Source organism: Brienomyrus brachyistius, chromosome 6 (genome assembly GCF_023856365.1).
Source record: "Brienomyrus brachyistius isolate T26 chromosome 6, BBRACH_0.4, whole genome shotgun sequence".
Lineage (NCBI taxonomy): Eukaryota > Metazoa > Chordata > Actinopteri > Osteoglossiformes > Mormyridae > Brienomyrus > Brienomyrus brachyistius.
The window spans coordinates 624,792-645,405 of record NC_064538.1 but is presented as its reverse complement, the minus strand read 5'-3'; the positions used below and the strand labels follow the sequence as shown (position 1 = coordinate 645,405).

The 20,614-nt window shown below is 38.9% G+C and overlaps 1 protein-coding gene across 1 annotated transcript; it reads left to right on the top strand.

Annotated features, from left to right (window-relative positions):
* Positions 1–10,496: 10,496 nt before the first annotated feature.
* On the top strand, positions 10,497–17,013 carry LOC125745400 (uncharacterized). Its single transcript, XM_049018239.1, has 7 exons — positions 10,497–10,562; positions 11,051–11,158; positions 11,944–12,000; positions 12,361–14,362; positions 14,458–14,526; positions 15,098–15,232; positions 16,656–17,013. The coding sequence occupies exons 2-7, from the start codon at positions 11,075–11,077 to the stop codon at positions 16,877–16,879; spliced, it is 2,571 nt and encodes an 856-aa protein (XP_048874196.1). The 5' UTR covers positions 10,497–10,562; positions 11,051–11,074; the 3' UTR covers positions 16,880–17,013.
* Positions 17,014–20,614: the final 3,601 nt, after the last annotated feature.

Sequence of the window (20,614 nt, the reverse complement as noted above, 5' to 3'; positions counted from 1 at the left end):
CCTTTGTGAACAACTGAAGTAATTAATAATGGGTGTAAATTACAGGAGAGCTGTAACCCCCCCCCCCCCCCATAATGAAAAACAGCTAATACTCCCCTAATAATCATGTCTCCTCCGAAATGGGTGAAGACCTCAACCCCATAATGTTCAAACCAAAGTTACACCCTTAGTTACCATCTATTCATACCCATTGACTCTGCTCAAAGGACTTTCAGTAAAACATGAGAATATGGACCAAGCTTATCTGTACAAACCAGACAAATTAGATCAATAATACCAAATACCAACATTGTACATGTGTATCTCTGCATATATGTATGTCTGAAACAGTAAAATATACATAATTCCTTTTGTATTTTTTTATTGTTGCATTTGGTATTGAATTCTTCCATAACTGTATATCTAGTACAAGGTCACAGCCTGGTCAGACAAGAAAAACATTTAAAGTTATTTCCATTAAATTGTATATAAAAACAAAATATGCATATGTTTCTGGCTGGTCTACTATGGTTATATTGATTACAATTCCATTTTAAATGTAACTATGCAATATTTAATTGAATAACTGACCTTCAGCATGCTCCGTTCTCAGTCCAGTTATTGAAACTCAAGAAGCAGGAGAATGTTAGGGACACCCCCACCGTAAGACAGTGTCCCTCTGGCATGTAGAGTGAATGGTTTCAAATGGGTGCTTCAAGGCTGCCAACCATTGATTACTATCATGGATTTTCCTTAGCGCTGCCTTTATGAACTGAATGAAATGTTCACCTATGGAAGATCGATCAGTAGATTTGCTCTGTCCATTGCCCGGCTAAATTACATCCGTTCCTTATGAACCTGAAGAAATATGACTATTAAATTTCTTTCGAAGCAATTGTCGAGGGAGACATGAGAAGTATAATGGTTTTCTAGACCCCCGCCCCCCCTGCCCCATCCATGTCCAGGTGTTTTCAACCCTCAGGATGAACATCACCTGCATGACCAAGAACCACAAATCATGTAGAAACACCAACACCAAATTCTGACTACCTGTGAATTGTTGGTTTCCCTAAAAAAGCTTAACCGAAAGTGACCCTTCCAGCCATGACCTCTGGTATGTGGGTAAGATGTCCACAACCGGTAGTTTGTGGCTCAGTGAATAGCAACATGACCTCACGCTTCCAGGGTCGCGGCTCCCATTTCCTGCCCCCTGCTCTGATGTAGCATGTCTTCCGTATCACATAAACTTCCTTTGCACTCCGGTTTCCTCGCACAATCCAAGAGCATGCAGTTAGGCAAACTGGCATCTCTAAATTGTCCATAGAGAGTGAGCGTGTGCCCTGCCACGGCCTGGCATCCCATCTGGATTCTACCATGCCTCATGCCCTGTGCATTCTGGGATACACTCCAGGCTGACTGTGACCCTGTACCGGATAAGCGGTTATGGAAGACGGGTGGAGAGATGTCCACAGGCTGTCCGGCAGCTGGTTCGTCATGAGCTACTAGTTTTTCATCCTCTTAGATATACCACAGAAGTTGTGGTTTCCTCTTATCTGTTATCTACCTCCTGCTTATCTGCTCAGAGGAGTTTCCAAGGAGGGAAACAGAATGATCAGACAGACCCACCCACTCACCTATAATCATTCACTAATTACTGATAATTTAAAGCTGTTATTTCTGTGTTCTCATATTTCCCCAGCCTGCTGGCTCCTTGTTAAGCTGAAACGGCTGTCTTGGATGTATGTGCCGCTCTCCCAGTCTGTTAAATCCCAATAGTTTTAAAAAGCTCGCTTTCCACCCTCCAATCCCTATGTTACATGGATGTTTCCCAACCATAAAGAATTCAGCTACAAATCTGACATGTGATATGCGTACCTCCGCCGCATGTTCTGTACGTCCTACATGATCTGCATTCTTATAATGTTTCGTTATTAACAGATGTTATATATAAAAGGATATTTGGTAGGTTCTGGAACATTTTTTTTCATTCTGTAATATACGGCACACTGCATTTTCATTTTATCGTATTTGTAATAGGATTTGCACATTGCGATATGTGGTACACCATTAATCCCAACATCATGAATGAACCATTCTTCCAAACAATCTACTTATCATTAATCTAGCTTATTACTTAGCCATAAAAACATCCAATCGTAAAGCCTTTGCTTTAATGTTATCACTACATGCAGATGATTTCAAAGCAGATCATCAAAATGTGAAGCACTGTTACATCTATAATTATACATCTATAATCTATAACAGCAGCACTATTGTGTTGTTACCTCGGGTTGAGGGTTCGAATCCTGCCTTTTCTCTGTGTGTGTGTGTGTGTGTGTGTGTGTGTGTGTGTGTGTGTGTGTGTGTGTGTGCGTTGGTATTCCTATCTTTATGGGGACATTGATCTGTATACACAGTCACCTTATGGGGACCAAAAACGTTATGGGGACAAAAATCTAGGTCCCCATAAGGGAAACCATTAAAACATATTGGGGAGACTGTATATATGTGCCTTACAAAGTTTTAGCTTAGGCCCATAACGAACGACCTCATCGGATCACACGGTTCACACGGATTCTCTATGTTGCCACCTGTAGTCAGGAACCGGAACTTTTTGGGGGTGGGGCTTGGCCGAGCCTTACACACATTTTGCAAGCCTAATTTATGCAAATCACGGTACCCGCCCACTTAACGGAGGTGTTTGCGTGATTTGCGCATGTGCAATAGCTTTGAGAGGTAAGAGCACCGTAAAGTTTTGTTCTATTAAGCAATTATAATACTTATCTTTCGAGTAAAATAAATAAGATTAAATAAACAATAAATGTAGGTGTGTAAAAAAGTGGCTGCTATGTTAATATTTTCAAAAAATTGTTAAAATGGTGAAACGAGAGCTGCGTTATGGCGAAGTGTAGTTTTATCTGACCAATAATGAGTTTTCAGCACCACGGGAAGTAGAAACATAGACGAAAGGAAGATTCTACTGCTTTTACACGACCAAATACAGTGAAAGGTAAGTTTGTGATTATATTTCTTGTGTTTTAATACGTTATTTATAATTAATACTTATTTATAATATATAACAATGCTAGCTGACTAGCCAGCTGAGTTTACATACACCTTATCAGATTTACTAGTGTGCTAGATTGGTTAAGTTAATAAGACGAAACTAATATATTAAATTGGGTCCTGTAGCTGGCGTGTGAATGCTTAGTGTAATACCCACATATCTAACTAGCTTCATGTAATGTAGTTAGCTGATAGCCATTTTCGGTTTCCCAAAAAAATCGAGCGAAAATTGTCATCGGTGTGAGTGACGGGTTCAGCCTCTTTGGAGGATATTGGTGCACAGTTTCCTGGGCCAAGCACAGTTCCCTAGTTCCTATTATTATTAGTAGTAGTAATAGTAGTAGTAGTACTACTGGTAATCTTTAAAGCGCTTCACGGTGGTTTGATGTATCGATGCTCCTTTTAATCTGATTCTCGAAACACTTCGGCTGAGACGTGATAAGTCTGTAGAACGGTTTATTAGAACAGTCATTAGCATGCACGCATAGTATGTTCTTAAACCGGTATGTAAATTGAGCAGAATAAAGAAGATATGTTCTGCAACCCCTTGCTTACTGCACGTCTGCATCACGCAGTTACTCAGTATAATATAATGTAGACATATGATGGACGCTATACGAGCTCGAATAGAAGATGGACAGTGTATGTACTGGTATAGAAGATCGATGCAATGCGGTTTTAAAAGAAAAATCCTGCAGTTGCCTGTCCTGTGTTATGAACCAGTCAGGTTCATAATTAATGTTGCATCTAAAAAAGAAGGTATAGAATATATATAGAAGGTATATGTTTAAGAAATAAACATATAGTTTATTTCACTTCTATATGTTGGAAAGAGGGTGCAGTGTTTAGTGCTGCTGCCTTGCAGCAAGAAGGTCCTGGGTTCGATTCCGGGTCCGTTCTGTGTGGAGCACGCACGCTCTCCCCATGTTTGCTTGGGTTATCTAGGGGCTCCGGTTTTCTCCCACAGTCCAAAGGCGTGCAGGGTAGGCTGGTTGGTGCGTCTAAATTGGCCCTGTAGTTGTGTGGTGTGTTGGCGCCCACCCAGGGTTGGTCCCCGTCTGTGTCCCCCCTGCGACTCCAGTGCAGATTATGGTAATGGATGGATGGATGGGTATTGGAAAGATAGGGTCTCATCTAACTTTGCGCATGGTAAGAGAGGAGCTGGGTTATACTAGCAGTAAAGGACAGAGTACAGGAAAACGGGGAACATATCTATTCCTCAAGGCGAAGGTGTATATTTACCATTCTGCAAGGTAAACAACCCCATAAGACATTTAGGCTACAGTGACATTTTTTTTAGTACCACACAATATCAGGTTCCCCATTTTGGTTTACAGTTGAGTTTCGTCAGTTATTTAAAGGATTTTCAGAAGTGGTAGCCTGAGAGAGTGATAAATCTTGAAAGTATGCTTTTGATGTATCTGAACATAAGAACTAATAAAAAAATACTATTTAGTTAATAACTTTTCAGTTACGATTCGAGATCTGTCAAACTAATTTTTAATAATTTCCTAGCAGTTTGAAATGCCACCACGAATCAGCCCACTTAAGGATGCCATTCATTACGTTGTTTCAAAGACTGACAAAACATGGAAATTAGATGTGAAGTACATCAATGCAGAGAAAGGTAAGGTGATGTCTGACATGATTTTTCAGTTAATAATTACTTGCATGCAAAACTGAAGCTTTGCACTAGATGCTGATCAGATAATGATTGTATCATTATCTGATCAGCATCTAATGCAAACTTTAGGGTATCATGAGGTACCATCTGTCAAGGTCAGTTTTTGTGTAATTGGCATGAATTATCTGCAAGATTTGGTAATTTATACACATAATAGGTTCATGTATATGACCGATGAGCCCATTTATATACATTTTACACACTCACCAAGGCCAGCGAGTGTTAGGTTGAAATTATAATTGATTCTTTTACAAAACATTAAAAACGGGTTTCCCAGACCTGAACACATGACCAGGGCTAATTGGATAATGGTAGAATGCATAGGTTTTCCTATTTTATTAAAAATGGTTTTGTTGTCTATTACAGGCCGTGGTATATTTGCAAAGGGTTTGATTTGCAAAGGAGATTTTGTTGTTGAATATAGGGGAGAAATGATAAATAATGCGGAATCCCAGAGAAGAAGAAAACTTTACCACCCATCATGTACTGCATTTATGTTTGCGTTCAAGTGGAGAGGGAAAATGTATTGGTAAGACTTCAATTTGCAAATAATACTCCTTATACTAAATTAATAGAAACTCTGATCTTGTGGTGATATATTGTTATATTTTTATTTCCTGTTTTCTCATGTTACCATCTTTTTAAGTATTGATGCCTCTAAAGAAGATGGATCCTTTGGGCGGCTAGTTAATGATGACCACAGGCATCCAAACTGTAGGATGAAAAAAATTGATGTGAATGGAAACCCGCACCTTTGTCTGTTTGCACTAAATGACATTAATGAAGGAGAAGAGATTTCCTATGACTATGGAGGTGACGACTGCCCATGGAGAAAACAAGTATGTCACACAGTGTACAGAATATATTGTAGTGTTGCAGAATGTTTGAGAAAGGCTTATGATTGAATGGAGTATATATTAATCAAATTTATCACTATTTAAATAAAAAAAACTGACGTGGTAAAATAAGAATGAAAATGAACATACATAAAGAAACAAAATCAGTCAAGTAGTATCAGAATTATCTTAGCATCACCTGAAGCTGCAATCCATGATCAACCTCTAAGATAAATGACAATCTTCTAACAGAGGAAGAGGCACTAGAAAATCAAATCAAAGTTGCTAATGTTCTCAGAAGCTGTTAGATAAGATCAGTGTTTAAGAACCCAGTAATAAATATGGCCAATGTTTAGTTCCTTTATTTATGAAAATTTACCTACAATCTGAATAAAGGTAGTGATGTTGATAGTCATATGAAAAATATTTTCAGCCTAGATTACAGCTAATGAAGTAAATGCAAGTCCTAATTATTTAATAAAAATGTTACATTTGGTTGAAAAAACAGCTGCTAATATAAATTTAGAGGAGTCCATTCAGTCCATTTAAAGGCGTAGATGAATGAGCAAAGTACAAAAAATCACCAGCAGGTCCATTGTGTCCAACCAGTCACCTGGTTAAGTATCAAATACTTAGTTTTGTATTATGTATTTGGAATAGTGAAATCTCAATTTTTTTTATTTGTCATTATAAATGTGGGGGCGGCATGGTGGTGCAGTGGTTAGCACTGTTGCCTCACACCTCTGGTACCTGGGTTCGAATCTCCGCCTGGGTCACATGTGTGTGGAGTTTGCATGTTCTCCCCATGTCGTCGTGGGGTTTCCTCCGGGTACTCCGGTTTCCCCCCACAGTCCAAAAACATGCTGAGGCTAATTGGAGTTGCAAAATTGCCCATAGGTGTGTATGTGTGAGTGAATGGTGTGAGTGTGCCCTGCGATGGGCTGGCCCCCCATCCTGGGTTGTTCCCTGCCTCGTGCCCATTGCTTCCGGGATAGGCTCCGGATCCCCCGCGACCCAATAGGATAAGCGGTTTGGAAAATGGATGGATGGATGGATTATAAATGTGTTTTCAGGCGACCAGCATTACAGCTAATGCCATGGGGCCGGACGACTCTCAACCTTCCCTCTTGTCAAAGACTCCGATATATGATGCTACTGGACCAAACAACACACCTCAACAGGTACATTCATGTCCATCGCTTCAGATTGAATTCTAGTGTCTCTTTTTATGTTTCTCTACTTTAGGGGTGAGATTTTAGCTTTCACTGGGATCGTTATCTTTGGTAATAAGTACTGTATTCTAGGCACTCACGACGTCCCCACAACACACCTGCAGTTGGTGTGTGACTACAAAATGTTTGTGATAAATTGGGCAGAACTGGTCCCCATAAGGAACAGTAACACTGTGTGTGGAATGTCCCCACAAAGCATATTTCATTCAAGATGTGTGAACACTGACAGAGCTGGACTGGGCAGGAAAAGATATTTTACAGTGAATTTGATTTTTTCTTTCCTCTGATGATTGTCGGCATGCATCTCATCTTTTCTTGTAGATTTTGTCTTTTGCTAATGCCATGGGGCCGGACGACTCTCGACCTTCCCTCCTCTCAAAGACTCCGATATATGATGCTACTGGACCAAACAACACACCTCAACAGGTACATTCATGTCCATCGCTTCAGATTGAATTCTAGTGTCTCTTTTTATGTTTCTCTACTTTAGGGGTGAGATTTTAGCTTTCACTGGGATCGTTATCTTTGGTAATAAGTACTGTATTCTAGGCACTCACGACGTCCCCACAACACACCTGCAGTTGGTGTGTGACTACAAAATGTTTGTGATAAATTGGGCAGAACTGGTCCCCATAAGGAACAGTAACACTGTGTGTGGAATGTCCCCACAAAGCATATTTCATTCAAGATGTGTGAACACTGACAGAGCTGGACTGGGCAGGAAAAGATATTTTACAGTGAATTTGATTTTTTCTTTCCTCTGATGATTGTCGGCATGCATCTCATCTTTTCTTGTAGATTTTGTCTTTTGCTAATGCCATGGGGCCGGACGACTCTCGACCTTCCCTCCTCTCAAAGACTCCGATATATGATGCTACTGGACCAAACAACACACCTCAACAGGTACATTCATGTCCATCGCTTCAGATTGAATTCTAGTGTCTCTTTTTATGTTTCTCTACTTTAGGGGTTAGCTTTTAGCTTTCACTGGGATCGTTATCTTTGGTAATAAGTACTGTATTCTAGGCACTCACGACGTCCCCACAACACACCTGCAGTTGGTGTGTGACTACAAAATGTTTGTGATAAATTGGGCAGAACTGGTCCCCATAAGGAACAGTAACACTGTGTGTGGAATGTCCCCACAAAGCATATTTCATTCAAGATGTGTGAACACTGACAGAGCTGGACTGGGCAGGAAAAGATATTTTACAGTGAATTTGATTTTTTCTTTCCTCTGATGATTGTCGGCATGCATCTCATCTTTTCTTGTAGATTTTGTCTTTTGCTAATGCCATGGGGCCGGACGACTCTCGACCTTCCCTCCTCTCAAAGACTCCGATATATGATGCTACTGGACCAAACAACACACCTCAACAGGTACATTCATGTCCATCGCTTCAGATTGAATTCTAGTGTCTCTTTTTATGTTTCTCTACTTTAGGGGTGAGATTTTAGCTTTCACTGGGATCGTTATCTTTGGTAATAAGTACTGTATTCTAGGCACTCACGACGTCCCCACAACACACCTGCAGTTGGTGTGTGACTACAAAATGTTTGTGATAAATTGGGCAGAACTGGTCCCCATAAGGAACAGTAACACTGTGTGTGGAATGTCCCCACAAAGCATATTTCATTCAAGATGTGTGAACACTGACAGAGCTGGACTGGGCAGGAAAAGATATTTTACAGTGAATTTGATTTTTTCTTTCCTCTGATGATTGTCGGCATGCATCTCATCTTTTCTTGTAGATTTTGTCTTTTGCTAATGCCATGGGGCCGGACGACTCTCGACCTTCCCTCCTCTCAAAGACTCCGATATATGATGCTACTGGACCAAACAACACACCTCAACAGGTACATTCATGTCCATCGCTTCAGATTGAATTCTAGTGTCTCTTTTTATGTTTCTCTACTTTAGGGGTTAGCTTTTAGCTTTCACTGGGATCGTTATCTTTGGTAATAAGTACTGTATTCTAGGCACTCACGACGTCCCCACAACACACCTGCAGTTGGTGTGTGACTACAAAATGTTTGTGATAAATTGGGCAGAACTGGTCCCCATAAGGAACAGTAACACTGTGTGTGGAATGTCCCCACAAAGCATATTTCATTCAAGATGTGTGAACACTGACAGAGCTGGACTGGGCAGGAAAAGATATTTTACAGTGAATTTGATTTTTTCTTTCCTCTGATGATTGTCGGCATGCATCTCATCTTTTCTTGTAGATTTTGTCTTTTGCTAATGCCATGGGGCCGGACGACTCTCGACCTTCCCTCCTCTCAAAGACTCCGATATATGATGCTACTGGACCAAACAACACACCTCAACAGGTACATTCATGTCCATCGCTTCAGATTGAATTCTAGTGTCTCTTTTTATGTTTCTCTACTTTAGGGGTGAGATTTTAGCTTTCACTGGGATCGTTATCTTTGGTAATAAGTACTGTATTCTAGGCACTCACGACGTCCCCACAACACACCTGCAGTTGGTGTGTGACTACAAAATGTTTGTGATAAATTGGGCAGAACTGGTCCCCATAAGGAACAGTAACACTGTGTGTGGAATGTCCCCACAAAGCATATTTCATTCAAGATGTGTGAACACTGACAGAGCTGGACTGGGCAGGAAAAGATATTTTACAGTGAATTTGATTTTTTCTTTCCTCTGATGATTGTCGGCATGCATCTCATCTTTTCTTGTAGATTTTGTCTTTTGCTAATGCCATGGGGCCGGACGACTCTCGACCTTCCCTCCTCTCAAAGACTCCGATATATGATGCTACTGGACCAAACAACACACCTCAACAGGTACATTCATGTCCATCGCTTCAGATTGAATTCTAGTGTCTCTTTTTATGTTTCTCTACTTTAGGGGTGAGATTTTAGCTTTCACTGGGATCGTTATCTTTGGTAATAAGTACTGTATTCTAGGCACTCACGACGTCCCCACAACACACCTGCAGTTGGTGTGTGACTACAAAATGTTTGTGATAAATTGGGCAGAACTGGTCCCCATAAGGAACAGTAACACTGTGTGTGGAATGTCCCCACAAAGCATATTTCATTCAAGATGTGTGAACACTGACAGAGCTGGACTGGGCAGGAAAAGATATTTTACAGTGAATTTGATTTTTTCTTTCCTCTGATGATTGTCGGCATGCATCTCATCTTTTCTTGTAGATTTTGTCTTTTGCTAATGCCATGGGGCCGGACGACTCTCGACCTTCCCTCCTCTCAAAGACTCCGATATATGATGCTACTGGACCAAACAACACACCTCAACAGGTACATTCATGTCCATCGCTTCAGATTGAATTCTAGTGTCTCTTTTTATGTTTCTCTACTTTAGGGGTTAGCTTTTAGCTTTCACTGGGATCGTTATCTTTGGTAATAAGTACTGTATTCTAGGCACTCACGACGTCCCCACAACACACCTGCAGTTGGTGTGTGACTACAAAATGTTTGTGATAAATTGGGCAGAACTGGTCCCCATAAGGAACAGTAACACTGTGTGTGGAATGTCCCCACAAAGCATATTTCATTCAAGATGTGTGAACACTGACAGAGCTGGACTGGGCAGGAAAAGATATTTTACAGTGAATTTGATTTTTTCTTTCCTCTGATGATTGTCGGCATGCATCTCATCTTTTCTTGTAGATTTTGTCTTTTGCTAATGCCATGGGGCCGGACGACTCTCGACCTTCCCTCCTCTCAAAGACTCCGATATATGATGCTACTGGACCAAACAACACACCTCAACAGGTACATTCATGTCCATCGCTTCAGATTGAATTCTAGTGTCTCTTTTTATGTTTCTCTACTTTAGGGGTGAGATTTTAGCTTTCACTGGGATCGTTATCTTTGGTAATAAGTACTGTATTCTAGGCACTCACGACGTCCCCACAACACACCTGCAGTTGGTGTGTGACTACAAAATGTTTGTGATAAATTGGGCAGAACTGGTCCCCATAAGGAACAGTAACACTGTGTGTGGAATGTCCCCACAAAGCGTCTTTCATTCAAGATGTGTGAACACTGACAGAGCTGGACTGGGCAGAAAAAGATATTTTACAATGAATTTGATTTTTTCTTTCCTCTGATGATTGTCGGCATGCATCTCATCTTTTCTTGTAGATTTTGTCTGTACACGCAGTCTGTCTGTCTGCATGTTATGGAATATTTACTTGAAATTGACAATTTGTTTTCAGTGTTTTCATTATCTGAATTTGTCATTATAAATGTGTTTTCAGACGACCAGCATTACAGCTAATGCCATGGGGTCGGACGACTCTCGACCTTCCCTCCTCTCAAAGACTCCGATATATGATGCTACTGAACCAAACAACACACCTCAACAGGTACATTCATGTCCATCGCTTCAGATTGAATTCTAGTGTCTCTTTTTATGTTTCTCTACTTTAGGGGTTAGCTTTCAGCTTTCACTGGGATCATTATCTTTGGTAATAAGTACTGTATTCTAGGCACTCACGACGTCCCCACAACACACCTGCAGTTGGTGTGTGACTACAAAATGTTTGTGATAAATTGGGCAGAACTGGTCCCCATAAGGAACAGTAACACTGTGTGTGGAATGTCCCCAGAAAGCATATGATGCATTAAACATACAGTATATGGAGAAAAGTTTTTTTTTTTGTCAACACTTGAAAATCACACTAATATATGGTTCTTTCTTAAACAAAGTTGGAAGCATACAATTCTCTAGGGGCTCTGTATTGTGCTATCTTGTTTTGAAAAATGTTCTTTTTGCACAGTACTTTTTGATAAATCTCTAACGTTAGTCTTTCACAAAGTGGTTAAACATGACCCATCTTTGTCAGCCTTTTTTGTGTGTTTTGCAGGCAACAAATTCAAAGTTTGTTTATATTTATATAATGCAATCAAGTTGGTCAGCCAACATATTTTGGCCATAACAATTCTCAGTTCAATTTTCTTAATTGCATATTTTAAATTGCATTTTAGAAAAGTTTCTTTTTCCAGACTTTTCTTTATTTTTAATTTCACTAATTATAGTGCCAAAGACTGTGTTCCCAGATGACTTTTTTTCCCCACAGATTCCTAGAGGATACTTTGTAATTGAAACTACTATTTCAAATATTGTTTATATGGTTGCTTGTATTTACAGATTGCCAATGAAGATGAGGTTTTTGTACCAAGACTCAGACGGACTAAAAGTATTGAAGTAAGTTCTCTTTCCAAAAAAAAAATGTTTACTAAACTGGGACTTTGTTTCAGTCAACAGTTATTTTCAGTATCAATTATTCATTGGATTATATTCTTAATTGATAAATTATTTGGTCTATAAAATACCAGAGAGAAGTGAAAAATGTGCATCACTTTTTCTTTGAACCTAAGATGTCATCAGATGTCTTTGTTAAATCAGCTGTCCAAAATCCAAAATAATATGGTGAAAAGAAACGTTATCACACTTACAAAACCTGCAAAAATTAAACTGAATCAATGATTAATTTATTATCAAAATAGCTGAATTCATTTCTCACAATTTACTGATCGAATAATTATTACTTTGTTGTATTTTTAGATGAAAGACGCTGTTCCTGACAATTCTGATGAACTTTATGATTCCACATCAGGGAGTAATGATGATTATATTCCAGATACCACTTGTGAAAGTGACAGTGGAAGTGAATACAGCTTTAAACAAAACCTAAGGACCAAGAATCAGTCTTTTGATTTGCTTGATGTCTCTGGTTCAGTGAGTTCCCAAGTCTGTGACTCGACAACCCCAGACAAAATGACTTATGATGACCACAACCTTGCATCTGAAGTCACTGGAGCAGAAGAAGAAGAACCCTCTTCAAGTCAGAATGTAAATGACATCATGGTTGTTAAGGCATTAAAAAAAAGAGGAGGGAATAGAATTTACAACAAGAAACACTATTGCTTGTATTGCTCTAAACCATATTCTAAGATCGCAAGGCATCTAGAAGGTGCACATGAAAATAAACCTGATGTAGCTAAAGCTCTAAGCTTTCCAAAGGGTTCCGAGGAGAGGAAAAAACAGCTAGATTATATTCGTAACAGAGGAAATTATGCTCACAATGCTGCTGTAATGGAGTCAGGAAAGGGGGAACTAGTGCCATTTAGGCGACCTCATAAAGAAGTGCAGGGAAAGGAATTCATGCACTGTGCATATTGTCAAGGTCTTTTTACAAGAAAGGTTCTTTGGCGGCATATGCATAATTGTAAACTTAAACCCGGATCAGTCACCTCCAAACCAGGAAAGAACCATGTTCAGTCCATGTGTACATACACAGGGCCTGTGCCTTCACACGTAAGTAAACAACTGTGGGGAGTAATCGGTGCCATGAATCCTGACCCAGTCACAGATATAATCAAAAATGACCAAGTCATTATTGCTCTTGGACAGCACTTGTTAAACAAAGGTGGACCATCACGCAAGAATCAACAGTATGTTCGAGAGAAGATGAGAGAAATCGGAAGGCTGATTTACAATGCCAGCAAAGTGACCACCTTAAAAAAATTGGAAGATTTCATAAATCCAAAGAACTACATGGACACTGTCAAAGCTGTCAAGTTTACATGTGGGTATGACAGTGAAACAAACAAGTTCTTAATTCCATCACTGGCAAACAAACTTGGAAATGCCTTGGTTAAAGTAAGTAAACTTTTAAAAGCTCAGGGTTTAATCTCAAACAACAAAGAGCTTGTTGAGAATGCCAGTAAGTTTCTAGATGTCCATCAGCAAAAGTGGAATGAGATGATCTCAGCTACTGCATTGAGGAACATCAGTGAAGCAAAGTGGAATGTGCCCACTCTCATGCCCTTTACTGAAGATGTCCAAAAAATGCATGCATATCTCAATGAAATGCAGGATAACTGGTACAAATCGCTCTATGAAAATCCCTCTGTAAAAGCCTGGATTGAGCTTACAAAGGTGTGTATGACCCAGATCATTCTCTTTAACCGGCGCAGGGAAGGAGAGGTGGCAAGCATGCCCTTATCTGCATTTTTATCGAGAGACACCTCTGATCCACATCAGGATGTGGACTGGGCTCTGTCTGAAGTGGAAAGAAAACTTTACAGACACTTTACACGGATTGTCACCAGGGGGAAACGTGGTCGCCCAGTTCCAATTCTATTGACTCCAAAAATGCTGTGTGCATTAGAACTCCTTGCTAAGCAGAGAGGGGCCTGTGGGGTACTAAAGGACAATCAGTATATGTTTGCGAGACCAGAAGCTATGACACATTTCCGAGGTTCTGATTGCATCCGTGGATTTGCCAAGGTGTGTGGTGCAAAATGTCCTGAATCACTGACATCTACCAGACTGCGAAAGCATGCTGCAACCCTTTCAACTGTGCTGAACATGACAGACACAGAGATGGACCAGCTGGCCACCTTTCTTGGACATGACATTAGAATCCATCGTGAGTTCTATAGACTCCCTGAGAAGACCCTGCAACTTGCAAAGATCAGCAAAGTTCTAATGGCACTCGAGCAGGGAAGATTAGCTGAGTTTCATGGCAAGAACTTGGATGAAATTCAGATAGATCCAGATGGTATGTTATTTGACTTTTTTGTTTATTTTTCTGCTTGCTATCTATTCTTTTTGTTTAATCACATTGTTAAGCTGTACTTCGTATGACTTCCACAGAAAAAGTTCTGGACAGTGATGAGGAAGACTTCCAGGAGAAATGTCAGGCAGATTCATCAATTATAGATGGTATGTTTTGTCACTAGTTTAAGTCAGTAAATAAGTTTATTAGAGTATTGCTTTAATTGAATTTGTTATTTAGCTAACTAATGCCAGGGGCATATGGACGTATTAATTGGGACTTGAAAGCTACAATTATAAAAAAAATAATAATAATCAAACATAACATCACGAATTGGCCCTTGTCAAACTCACTCTAATCATTGAACTTGCCCATTTTTTTCCTACTTCTGACACATCAACTTTGAGGACAAAATGTTCTCTTGCTGCCTAATAAATCCCATCCACTATCAGGTGCCATGATGAAGAGATAATCAGTGTTGTTCACTTCACCTGTCAGTGATCATAATGTTATACCTGATCGGTGTATATGCTTAGCATCTTGCACCTAATGATACCAAGCCTGTCACTCTGGTTTTAATCATGGTTCTGGTTTCTTGAGATTTGCCTGCCTCTGCCTGTTTACTGACTATGATTCAGCTGTATATTTTGGATTTTTCTGCATATTTAATAAAATAATAGTTTACTGCATTTGCATCCACCTCCAGCATCTGCTCTGAATGTTGATTATTTTCCACAGAACCATCAGCAGAGGAGATACTTCCTCCTACCGAAAGGAATGAAATGCCGCCACCACCGTCCAAGAGACATAAACCACTACCATTAGATGATACATCACCGTCAGTAGTCAGTACTGTGAGGCCTTCATCCAAAGGTGAACTCTCTACTCTTTTGTTTGTATTTGCGGAGGTACTGTCAGTGTCTGAATTAAACTAGAAATGGCTAAATGTTGTAGCAGCCAAATTGCTTTAAATGAATGCTTTGCTGCCAAACTGTTGTTGTCCCAAGCAGCTCTACATTATTCTGCCCTGTCTGAAAATCACAATTCTCAGAAATCCCTCTGTACCATTTGATGGGGCTAATTGGTTGTTGCTCGACTCTATAAGCTGCTTGAAGTGGGACTAGTAACAGTAACTGTTCTAATAAATGAAACATTAGTAATAACTAGCCCCTATATCAACCACCTGTCCTGGCTGTTCACAGGGTGCTGGAGCAATTCAGTGTGAATGACTGGATAACTTACAGCATTACTCATAATGTAGAAGCAACTCAACTTCAAGTAGCTTTAATATAATTTTCTTGTTACCAAAGCTAATATAGCTAAAGCGGTACATATTAGTACTTGTATGATGGTTGTACAGTATACCAAAAACATTATAATTCTGTGTAAACCATAAATAACAGAATACAATAATTTGCAAATCTCAACCTATGTTCAATTGAATACAATACAAACACAAAATATTTAGTGTTTATACTGATGAACCTGATTTTGATACCTGCAAAATGCTTAAAAAAAGTTGGGACAGGGGCATGTTTACCTTTGTATTACATCACCTTTTCTTTTACCAACACTCAGTGAGCCTTTGGGAATTGTTGAAGTTTTGAACAAGAAATTCTTTCCTATTCATACTTGATACATGACTTCAGTTGCTCAACAAACTAAGGTCTCTGTTGTTGTATTTTGGGTTTCATAATTTTCACACATTTTCAAAGGGTGACAGGTGTGGTCTGCAGGCAGGCCAGTTTAGATCCAGCGCTCTTTTACCAGCAAGCCACACTGTTGTAACACGTGCAGAATATGGCTTGGCATTGTCTTGCTGGAATAAGCAATAACGTCTCTGAAAAAGACATATGGATGGCGGCATATTTTGCATTCAACATTAAAGGTACTTTCACATGCCATGAGTGCTAACACACCAAGTGGTAACCACTGTGCTATCCTTGCTTGTGAAGAACTGAGCCTTTCTTTTGTATTCAGTTGAATGTCGGTTGCATTCTGTTTTTATTTATGTTTTACACAGCATCCCAGTTTTTTGAAATCAGGGTTGTAATGTCTTATATAATTACTATACACACTATATACAATACTAATACTATACTAGATGGATTTATCTAGTGGATCTTTAATGTTCATAAGAAGATACATACTGTTGTTTCTTCTTAAAATTTGACAATATAATTCTATTCCTAGGTAAATGCAAAGAATTTTACTTGCTGCATGTATGCTGATATAGAATTTAGCAAATTATATCTGATTTACAGCATTACTAATTAGTTTTTCTTACCACTTTAAGGTAAAGTGACCCAAAAGAAGAGACCCTGGCAGCAGACAGAGGTGCAGGCAGTGGAGAGGCACATGAATCGGTTCATCATATCTGGTATTGTGCCAGCAAAGAGCGATTGCGAGAGGTGTTTAAGAGCGGAACCAGAAGCTCTTAAGCAAAGAAACTGGGAGAACTTGAAATTCTATGTGTATAATCGCATCACGGCCTACAAAAGGGAAATTCAACGTAAATAGGGTTAAAGTTACGAATTCTCTGGTATGGCTTTTTGTTTCCGTTTGCCAGTGATTTGGAAAAGTTCCTGTTTTAAAACTCAGTCAACAGGAATTTATTTGCTTTTAGATTCATTTGACTTCATTTGGTGAGTTTGTGAAGTTGAATTCCTAAAAAGTTGCAAATTTTGTAGTTTAAATTTAAGCTTAATGTCATGGCAGTTCTTGACCGTTTGATGTTATATATATATATATAACGTATATATATATATATATATATAACGTCAAACGGTCAAGAACTGCCATGACATTAAGCTTAAATTTAAACTACAAAATTTGCAACTTTTTAGGAATTCAACTTCACAAACTCACCAAATGAAGTCAAATGAATCTAAAAGCAAATAAATTCCTGTTGACTGAGTTTTAAAACAGGAACAGGAATAATTTTTGGCTATTATTTTATATATATATATATATATATATATATATATATATATATATATATATATATATATATATATATATATATATAAAATAATAGCCAAAAATGCCAATGATTTTGACAGGTTTCTGTTTTATATTAGGAAAGCCTATCTGAAAAATCAGGCAACAGGAATTTGATTGCTTTAGATTCATTTGACTTAATTTGATGAGTTTGTTTGTGAAGGTGAACTCATTAAAAGTTGCAGATTTTGCAATGTTAATGTCGCGTTCAGTGTCGTGTTGTGTGGAGTTCAATCTGTGTCTTATTATAATGGAAGTGTGGTGGAATTTACCACCAGAAGTCCAATCTTCTCTACACCCAACAATATGTAATAAACCAACATGTTGTATTCAATAATGGGGACCTTCAAAAGAGAGTTTTTTGAGCCTGGGGGGTTGGGGGGATGTATGTTAATAACCATGCAGATGTGTTTACCCTGCCATTGAGTTTTGCTAAATCATTGACTTTTACACTTGTTAGATTTAGAATATGTAAGGAATAATTGACCGTTGAATTATTAGAAAATAATTTCTCCGCTTCACGTCGTGGCCGCATTACCACCTTGGGTGTGCATTATTTTCTAATAATTCAACGGTCCGGAGTCAATTATTCCGCTTATACTACGGTTGCCACACCTCAAGACATCGATCAGATGATATATTTCAAGGGATTCGTCCGGTTTTTCTACTTAAATCGCTATTGTGAGTAGGATTATTTCTTCCGCATCTGTCATGTTGTTGTTTTTGTTAGTCCTGTGTGCTGTATAGGTACTGTATGCTAATTTCCGTTATTACAGTTAACTATGCGAAGTGATATGGAACTGTAATGCGGTCAAGAGAGCTACCTGGAACTACATTCGCCGTTCGTTTATCTGAAAATAATTGCACACCTCAGAACGTTCGTCAGCCAATCAGATTCAAGCATTCAACGGTCCCGTAGTATAAATATTTTTAATTGCCTACAGTTAAACAATAGGACAGAGGACACAAAAGAACTCCTCATTTGTTAGAGAAACATAGCAATTAAGTATTTATAATTTCTTACTATGAGTAGCTAAAATATTTCACAGTACTGTGATTGAGTAGTAGATAGCTGATGCTGGATGGTTGACTGGTTAAAAAATATTTAGAATGGCTGTAAAACTGGAAAGTAAAGGTTTAAAGGTTTGACTTCTTTGGGTCTGATCCTTTGTAAGTGAATGTAGCCTTTAACTGCTTCACCTATTAATGTTCACTTCAATCACACTGATATTCTTAACAACCCTAGGTTTTCAGTCATAACTAAATGTCTTAACTATTATTTTGGACAGTTATTTAATATGATTAATCACTCAGAGGAAACTTCAGGGTTACACGAGACTGAGGAAAACTTTGTCTATGCTGATGTGTTGGAGGAACACGGTTTACTTACCACAAACATTTGGCGTTTAATTTCAGTATGTATAAAATACATGGCTGGAAACATATAACAATAGACTGTAGAGTGAAAGGAGAAAAACATTGTGATGTGTGTTGAATGCATATGCATATATAATATAATAATTTATCTGAGGATTGCCTTCATATAGGTGCTCATCAATTAGTAACAATTATAGTTGCAATGTCCCCACTAATCAAGGAGGAATTTGTGTGAATTATGCAAATCAGGTCCCCACTAAATATATTGGAATTTGTGTGAATAATGCAAATACTATGTAAACGAGGTCCCCATTAGTGATATTCACCAGATTTTTCATAAGTCCCCATAGAGTTTGGTCAAAACATTACTTCATCAATTCAGATATTTGAAGTCGTGTATAAGCTAACAAAGCTATGGTTAGTATGCCTGATTTTTTTCTTATTTCTAGAACCTGTAGAAAGGGTGGTCCCCGCAAGTGATGATCAAAAAGCTGGTCCCCATACAACATGGAAACCAGTATGTGTGTGTGTGTGTGTGTGTGTATTTTCCTCTGGGTGTTCCTGGTGTCCTTCTGTCAGTCGAAGACATTCAGATAAATGATGTCTCTAAATTGCCCATCGTGTGTGGCCGGTATGTGCCGGCAGCATTGGCCTGATGGCCCATTCAACATGTCTTCTGCTGCCTAGGAAAGGGTCCAGGCTGAAAGATGGATGGATTAGTACAGTTAACTCTGTTCAGGTATTGCTACTGAATCAGCATTTCTATGGTGTCTTACAGTGTCTTTATTTCACAATGTTACTTGTTATTTGCTGTACGGGATGTGGTAGCTAAGAGAAATTACTTTTTATCCTTTGATCCAATTGAAGTACCCTTGGATAAATCACATTTCACACTTTTGATTCAATCTGTGCAATTTTCCCCAAAAGTATAAAAGATTACTATATAAAGTGCATAGCCCCAGGCAAGGCGTTATTGTATACGAAGAAAAATACTGTACATTTCCCCTAAGCGAAAGCATCACTTTATCTGCTGGGGAAATATATGGCCCTGCAGTGTTTTCGTTCACAACCCTTAAAACAAAAACAACGCCCCCACTAACTGCAATGAAGTAGTTAATGCGAAACAATACAGAGTTCTACTGAATTCTTGAGTCATAACATGCTTGTTTATTATTATGAATCTAAAAGTAAAAATTATTGTGTTGAGCAAATGTCCTCGTTTGGCAAAAAGTATCAAATGCAGTGCCAGTATGTTCCTTCTTCCAATAGCACACAGCCCCTGACAGTGCATTATTGCCGAGAGGGATGCAAAAGCAGCAGCAACAACAACAACAAAATCACTTGCATCTGAAGACTTACTGTATGTTTAAAGTGTTGAGCACAAACATTTTACACGTTCAAAATAACTCTCACTGTAAGTATTGAGGGGAACAGCAGTTGTGGTGTTGAAAAACAGAGGCTAATCAGTTGTGGGTTTAGGAAAGGAAATTGCATATTTGATATTGACAGGGAGCAAAAACAGATACCGTTGCAAAAATAAAACACATGAAAAGATAATGAATGAAATAATCACGGCATATTGTACAAGTGATTCTCCATTGCCTAAATTATTACTGTGTATTATAATGTGTGTTGTACATTTGTGCAGACATGGCCAACTGTCCAAGCTCCGGTTTTTCATGTGATCCCATAGCACAGTGAATGGTGTCCCCAGGTATGTATCTTCACAATGTTTCTCTTGCGGTCAAACTAACCATCAGGAACATGCTGTGCAAGCCCAGGTCCTTAGGTCCATACTCGCTAAAAAAACGCATTAGATAGAAGCATGCCAATAGACGCGAAAGCAGGTACAATCTATGGGATAGAGCTCAGATCCCA

Coding starts and splice junctions, on each gene's coding strand:
- LOC125745400 (XM_049018239.1), top strand. CDS start 11,075: ATGGGGTCGGACGACTCTCGACCTTCCCTCCTCTCAAAGACTCCGATA. Junction 14,363..14,457: donor AATTCAGATAGATCCAGATG/GTATGTTATTTG, acceptor TGACTTCCACAG/AAAAAGTTCTGGACAGTGAT. Junction 14,527..15,097: donor AGATTCATCAATTATAGATG/GTATGTTTTGTC, acceptor TATTTTCCACAG/AACCATCAGCAGAGGAGATA.